The sequence below is a fragment of the Tenrec ecaudatus genome, chromosome 9 (assembly GCF_050624435.1).
Source record: "Tenrec ecaudatus isolate mTenEca1 chromosome 9, mTenEca1.hap1, whole genome shotgun sequence".
Classification (NCBI taxonomy): Eukaryota; Metazoa; Chordata; class Mammalia; order Afrosoricida; family Tenrecidae; genus Tenrec; species Tenrec ecaudatus.
The window spans coordinates 144,388,740-144,396,094 of record NC_134538.1 but is presented as its reverse complement, the minus strand read 5'-3'; the positions used below and the strand labels follow the sequence as shown (position 1 = coordinate 144,396,094).

General features: G+C 54.0%; 1 protein-coding gene and 1 pseudogene across 1 annotated transcript in view; one reads left to right on the top strand and one right to left on the bottom strand.

Moving 5' to 3' along the window:
• Positions 1-1,736: 1,736 nt before the first annotated feature.
• Positions 1,737-7,355, top strand: part of GPR37 (G protein-coupled receptor 37) — a 31,154-nt gene continuing 25,535 nt past the window's right edge. Inside the window, exon 1 of the mRNA XM_075558620.1 lies at positions 1,737-2,744. Coding sequence (XP_075414735.1) covers positions 1,737-2,744 — 1,008 coding nt within the window. The remainder of the gene's footprint in view (positions 2,745-7,355) is intronic.
• On the bottom strand, positions 5,455-6,133 carry LOC142457027 (5'(3')-deoxyribonucleotidase, cytosolic type pseudogene; annotated as a pseudogene).

The following is a 7,355-nucleotide window of genomic DNA, read 5'->3' as shown; positions in this document are numbered from 1 at the left end:
CAGCGCCAGTGACGCTGTGGGAATTGTTGGATTACTGCCTGCAAGGTGGTAGGTTCAAAGCCACCAGCTGCTGGACTTGTAAAGCTAAGGTAGTCTGCCCCAGGAAATACTGATCGTATCAGAAACTCCACACAGGCTCACTAGAAGTCGCCCTTGACTCCCCAGGAGCAGTGGGTTTGGGTTTTATTAACCTAAGGGATGGTGGTCTGAACAGAAAGGCCTGGTGATCCAGGGTAAACATTACACCCCTAGACCCCAGGGAGCAGTTCTGTTCAGTTCCACACGGGGTCACCGTAAGTCAGAATCACCGGAAAGTAAATAGGTGTAGTGTTTGGGGTGATGTCTCACTATTTCATCAGACAAAACGACTCCCTACTGCCCCGGCTTGTTCTAAATTAGCTCTATCGGTGGTACATCTGCACGTTCACTCTCAGCCCTGCTCCGCCTGCAGGAAAGGCGGTCTCCACGGTGAGCACCTGGGTCGGTCTCCTGGATGCTCCTCTCTAAACTCCTGGGAAACACCGAAGCGCGTGAACCCCTCTCCCGACTGCTCCCTCGGGGAGACGTGGGCATGCGCAGCGGCCGCGCGCTCGGCCACCGCGCGGGGTGCTCCCCGCTCCCGGACTCCGGGCTCCGGGACCGGTCGGGCGAGTTCCCACCGCTGGGAATGAACCTGTCCCGCCCCATCCGCAGCCTCAGCCGCGCAGACTCGGCGCCGCCGCCCGGCTCTCGACCGCTCCCAGCGCCGCCGCTACAAAGGGCGTGAATGGAGCGGTGGGGCGCTTAGCGCGGCGTAAACCAGCCGGGGATCCCGCCTTCCCACCAACCAGCGTCTCTCCGAGGAGGCGGGGCGGCCGAGCCCTCGGGGTCGCGGGCGCGCGCGGCGACCGGGCGGCGGGGACAGGCCGGCCACCGCCCCCTCGCCGGCCATGCACCGCCTCGCCCGCGGCGGCTCCAGGCACCGCGCGCCCCGCCCGCCCTGCACCCGCGGTCGCCGCCACCCGCTCCCGCCAGCCCCGGCCAACCAGGCGCAGCGCCCGGCCGGCTGCGCGCGCTCCTTCCCCGCGGGGAGCCGCCGCCCGGGCCGCCCCGTGGTCCACTTGGAGCCGGCACCGAGGCAACTTTGACAGCGGCCGCGGGTCCCCAGTCGCGCTGCCCGGCGGCAGCAGTGGCCTCGCGGGTCTCCGGGGCGCATCCGCGCGGCGCCTGGCTCTTTGCAACCTGTTTCCAGCGCGCGGGGGGCGGACGGGTGGCTGCCCGCGGTCTGGGGACGGGGGACGCGGTTTTCCTTTCCCCGGGAGACCTCGGCGCGCCCTGGAGAAAGCCGCCTGGAAGGATGTAAATAGCTGCGCGACTGTTACCAAGAAGGCGACCGTCTCCGCGCGAGTAGGAGCGAGGGGCTGCGTCCCGGCGCTTCGTCCATTCACAGTCAGGTGTGAGTTGCAACTTTCCAAGGTCAGCCCTCCGGAGCGGCCGCTTCCTCTTCGGACCTTTGGGGGTACCGCGCGTTCAGGCTGGATCTGGCGAAGGGCATGGCTCACGAGGAAGAACTGTAGGGAGGTGGCGACCTCAAGATCCGTCCGGTCACCTCCTCATAGCCTCTCCCCCTTCCCCCGCCCGCCACCACCCCCGCGCGGGGGTGCAGAGTGACATGCGTCTCCCGCGCACCAGGAACTTGGGCTCCGGGTGTTGATCCTGAGCGGCCACCGCGCTGCCCGGGGCGCCCTAGCCGAGCCATGCGGGTCCTGGGCGCGCCTCTCGCCGGCGCCGCGCGGCTGCTGCTCCTACTGCTACTCGAGGTCTCCACGGCCGCTGCCCTGGGGGCCGCTCCCGAGCCGCCGAGGGAAACTTGTGTCGGGGAGTCCCCCGCTCTGACCCAGCGCCGCCGCAGGGACCTTTGGGGGACTGGGGATTCTGGCAAAGACGGTCTGCGAGCCCGTGCGCCCCGGCGGGAGGAGGAGCTGGTGGCGGCTGTGCGCGCGGTCCCCTCCAGGGACCTGTCGGCAGCCCCAGGCGGTGACCCAGGTGCGGCTCGAGGGGCGGAAGCGGAGCCAGCGACCACCGGGCCCGCGGGATCCCTGGCCAGGTGGCCGGGCGTTCGGAGGACCTGGAAGGGGGGCCAGGGCCAGGAAGCCCCTGGCGCGTTGGGCATGGGGCACCTCGTGCGCTCCCCGAAGACCCTAGAGAAGGAAGGGAAGGGTGTCTGGGGCGCTGGCTTTTCGGGGCACAGGCCAGAGCAGAGGGTGCGGAGCGAACTCTTTCACCGGCCGAAGAGAGCCGGGAATCTCCAGGGCTCGCACCGGGAACCGCCACCCAAATCTGCGAGTGGACCCGCGGGGCAAGAAGGGCGGATTTTGGCACCTCCCGGTAGGGCGCTGGCCCAGAATGGATCTTCGGGTGAAGGGGTCCTGGACAGTGGCGGGCCCCGCCGGGGGAACAGCACCAGCCGGCGTGTGCGACTCAAGAACCCCTTCTACCCGCTGACCCAGGAGTCCTATGGCGCCTATGCGGTCATGTGCCTGTCAGTGGTGATCTTTGGGACCGGCATCATTGGCAACCTGGCGGTGATGTGCATCGTGTGTCACAACTACTACATGAGGAGCATCTCCAACTCCCTCTTGGCCAACCTGGCCTTCTGGGACTTCCTCATCATCTTCTTCTGCCTGCCGCTCGTCATCTTCCACGAACTGACCAAGAAGTGGCTGTTAGAGGACTTCTCCTGCAAGATCGTGCCATATATTGAGGTATGCCTTCGGGAGGGGTGGGGGGTGTCTCCCAGCTCCATCCAGGCGGTCACGGGTTTGGGTTATGATGAAACTTCTACTGGGCGCAGTGGCTTCCCTGAGCCCCTTCCCTTTTTCTCTGGGTCCCGCCTCCATTTCTCTATCCAACCATGGATGCCTGAGAGACAGGAAGCTTTCCTCACCACCTACAAACTTATCTTCTACCCCCCCCCCCCCCCCGCTCTTGGGGGGCGGGGCGGGTGAGCCTCCATAACACGTGGGATTGTTTGGATGCTAACGTGTGACTCTCAGAACGTGGAGTTATAGATACACCGTACAATCTAATGAGCCACTGGCAAGCAAACAAACGACCATCAGTCCATTCTACTCTTACCGACCCTGGAGGGCAGAGTCGGGAGTCTGTGGGTTTGCTCAACTCTCTTTCTTTAGGGAAGAAAGCCTCATCTGTCTCCCACCAAGTGGATGGTGGGTTCGAACTGCTGGCCTTATTAACCCCTTTCCCCCCAAAAGCATAACTTTGTTTCCACTACCACGCTGGTTATGGGTACTCTAGAGTTAACTAATGGGTAGAGTTCAATGCTATTCTTATTAGAGTCCAGCAAGGAAAGCATAACAAAGCAAAGTAACTTTAGCATCTAACTCTTAGATACCGAGTGTGCTCCAAGATGATTCGGCCCCACCCCCACCTCCACAAGCTCTTTCTTGAATTAAGCAAATATGGAGATGCAGGTTTCACTTTGTCCCTTTACTTTCTTAAACGCCGAAGTTCGAGTGATATTTTATTCACTTTCTTACAAAGAAACCTGCATTCCTTTGTCTGTTGGCCTCAAGCTGTAGGACTAACCTCCCACATGAGTTCAAGTGCCTTTGGCTGTGTTCCATGCTGCTCCAGCTAACGTCCCAAGTCATTTCTTGTTTCTCGTTCTCTCTCTCTCCTCCATTTCTCAACCGTTTTTATTTATTTTTGCATGGTTGAAATTCAAGCTCAAATAAGACTTGGTGCATGAAGATACAACAGGTTTGACATCCAGGATGTATATTCTCCCTATTTAACATTTGTTCAAGGGAAGGAGGAGCTCTGGCAGGGCAGTGGTTAGATGTTTGGCTGCCTTCAGCATGGTTGCAATTCAAAGCCACCAGCAGCTCCTCAGGAGAAAGAACCCGGAGGGGGTCGATGAGTCAGCATGGGCTCTCTGGCAGTGTTTGAGTTTTTGAATAGGTGGGGAGGATTGGTTGTCTTTGGTACTGACTCAACACTCAGCAGTTTCTTAAGAAATGTGAGATGTGACAGGGTCCTAAACTTTACTCTAAGTAAAATCCTACCGTTCAGTGTGACAGCTAGTGCCGAACGATTACTGTGGTGGTTGGAATTTGCTCTTTAAAAGGCCTCTCTTTAAACATCAGCTCTTGGAAGGATCCCAAATACTTCACTGCCAGTTGTGTTTCCAGCCAGCTGGCCCCGGGTTTTCTCCATTCAGATTGTCCATGTCATTTATGGAAGCAGAAGAAGGGAAACTGTAAATATTCAGAGCCCCTGATCCTGTCTGGCACCAGGGCCAGTGACACCATGCTCAACATTGTTCAGGGTCTAAAGCTAGGGGATAAGTAAATAGAAAACACTACTAATTTAGGAGGGCCCAGGCGGGAGAGAGTAAATAAGCCCCTCTGTAGTCCTGACAAGGATCAGATGCAGTAGCATTCCAGGCCTGCAAATCAGCTGTCGCTACTTTACCAGGGCCCAGGCTTGCTCCCGTTGCCAAGCAGGAAGTAGCTCTGAAACATCTAATATATTTGGTAGGCAGTTCATTTTTGAATTGCAGTGGAGATGGTTGGATTTATGTTAGAAACTCTGTGTCTGTTGACCAGTTGCCTTTTCAAGGTCAATGCCATCTAAGAGCGCTCTGTTTGTTTGAATAGTGCAGAAGAAAGAGACTCTTGCAAGAGAGAGACAGCAAGTGAAAACTCTGAAGTGAGCAGGAGAGGTACCCCAGTAAAAGAGCTATGCATTGGTTGTGGGGACTGGAAATAGACCGGATATTAGAAACTGCTATACAGTGGAGTGAGAAAAGTTAAAGGATAGGAAAAAAGAAACTGGGAATAATAATTTTTTTAAAGTTCAAATTCCTTGAACGATTGCAAGCAGAGAAAGATCACACTCAATTTCAGAAAATATGAAACCTTTGGATAATTTAATGAACTAGTAACTTTGAGTGAGGGTATTTATTGTTTGTGTTCTAGTTTTATTTCTAACTTTATAAAAACATAAGTACTTCTTCTCATTTGTATTTTACCTTTTTTAACCGATTTTCTACCTGAAAAAATATTTTCATTATTTATTGTTGTTAAGCTCATTCTTCACTGTGTGCTTTTATTTAACTGTCCTGCATCTTTACTGACTTCTTTATTTTTCAGTTATTGGTACCAGATTTTATTTTTCTTGGAGAAGCAAAGCTTTGGGAGAAAACATTCACTATTCTATCATTTTGAAAGATTAGATTGCCGTCTACATTTCCACTATTAAAAGAATGATGGCAATCTAAAGCTGCCATATTTCTTTCATTTTTTTTTTAGGGAGCCAGATTCCTTTATTATTTAAAATTCCTGACCAGATTCCCAGGGCTCATTCTAGTACCCTTCCTGGGCTTCAACCACTTCGCATGTCTCACACAGGTGAGAGGGACCAAGGGGCTGCTCTGTCCACCCCATCTGGTCACTCAACCCTGCTGGGACCCTTCCCTGGCCTGTCTGCGCATCCTTTTGACACTGTCCACTGCTGGGGTCCCTCGGCCTGTCCCGGCAGCAAGGCACCCCGTTTGGCATCCATGAAGCCCCTCCAGTTGTCACTCCAGGAGAGCAGCTGTCTCCTTGTAGGGGGCAGGGCAGGTGCTGGTTGTGGTAGCAGGTGAACAAGATGTGCTCCCAGCTTGGGTCTCCTCTTGGCCTTGAATCATGTCCTTGTCACCGATGAGCAGGTCCCCCAAGACCATAGTCTTGTCCCTCATCAGGATAATGCGTTCCACAAACTGGGGTCCCAGGTGCTTCTCCACCCAGCGGTACTTCTCAGCCACACCGTGCTAGTATTTCAACAGGGGGCTGGTCCAGATGAAGACCTGGTTATTCTCCATGGAGTTCATCCTGCACGTCGCTTCCAGGCCCCGGGGGATGGACTCTAAGTTCAGGAAAAAGCCCAGGGCCTCGTATACACTGACTACCTTGTCCGCCAGGTCGGGCTGCAGGAGGCGGTACTGCTCCCTGGCCACAAAGCCCCGGCGCTCCTCCAGCTGCACTTATGGCTCTGAGGGGAAACGGCTGTGGAAACCCCACAGGAGGCCGCCCTCAAAGTCTGCCAGCGCGCCGTCCATGTCCGCCAGCACCAGCACGGCGCGCCATCACCTCAGGAGTCGAGCTGCCATATTTCTATAGCCTTATCTAACCCTTAGGGGCCCTGGTAGAATAGCAGTTATGCATTGGGCTGCTAACTGCAAAGTCAAGAGTTCAGAAACCACCAGCTAATCCTTGGAAGAAAAATGGGGCTTTCTGTACTTGTAAAGAGTTACAACCTTAGAGACTGATGGTGGCAGTTCTACCCTGTCCTACAAGATCATGATGAGATTTGTTTGAGCCCCTTGCCGTGACTATTGTGTGAATCCATCTCACACAATAGTCATTTCTTTCCATTTCGCCAATTCTCTACTTTACCAAACTAGGCGTTTTTTCTGGCTATCAGTCTTTCATGATGACATATTCAATGTAAGCGAGATGAAGTTTTGTCATCTACCTTCCTAAGGAGCAGTAGTTGCCTTGTTCTGTTAGACTAGTCATTGGATGCTGGCCGGGTGGAACTCTTTGGTCAAGAACATAAGAAGGGTATCGCTGGGAACTGCCAATGACTAACAGGCCCAGCAGCTGGGGAGTGGGTGCTTCATTACTGATTGCTGAAGGACTTTGAGGGTCTTGAGGCATCTGGGTGGGGAGCCACAGTGACCACACAGTAACTTTAGAATAATATTGTTGAATTAATGTAAGACCGCATTAACCGTAGGCAGTATTTGTTGTAAATAAATATCCTTAATTGAATTTAGAGGACTTTGTAATTTAAAAAAAATTCATTTTATTGGGACCTCTTACAGCTCTTATCACCATACATACACACATCCATTGGGTCAAGCACATTCGTACCTATGTTACCATCCATTTTCTTTGTGCTTGAGCCCTTGATATCAACTCTTCATTTTCCCCTCCCTCGATGAATCCTTGATAATGTATAACACCCCTCCCCCAGGTTTTACATCAACACTGTCTCCCTTCACCCACTTTTCTGTTGTGCATCCTCCTAGGAAGGGGTTATATGTATCTCTATTGTTATTTTGGGGCCCGAAGGGTTTATCTGTCCTGGATTCCCTGTGTTTCCAGCTCTTATTTGTACCCATGTACCTGCTCTGGTCCAGTCAGTTTTGTAAGGTAGAATTGAGGTCATGATGGTAGGAGGGAGGAAGCATTAAAGAACTACTGTATCCTGGCTGACTCATCTCTTCCTTGTGACCCTTCTGTAAGGGAATGGCCAATGTTTACAGATGTGCTTTTGATCTGCACTCCGTGGCCCTCCCCCAA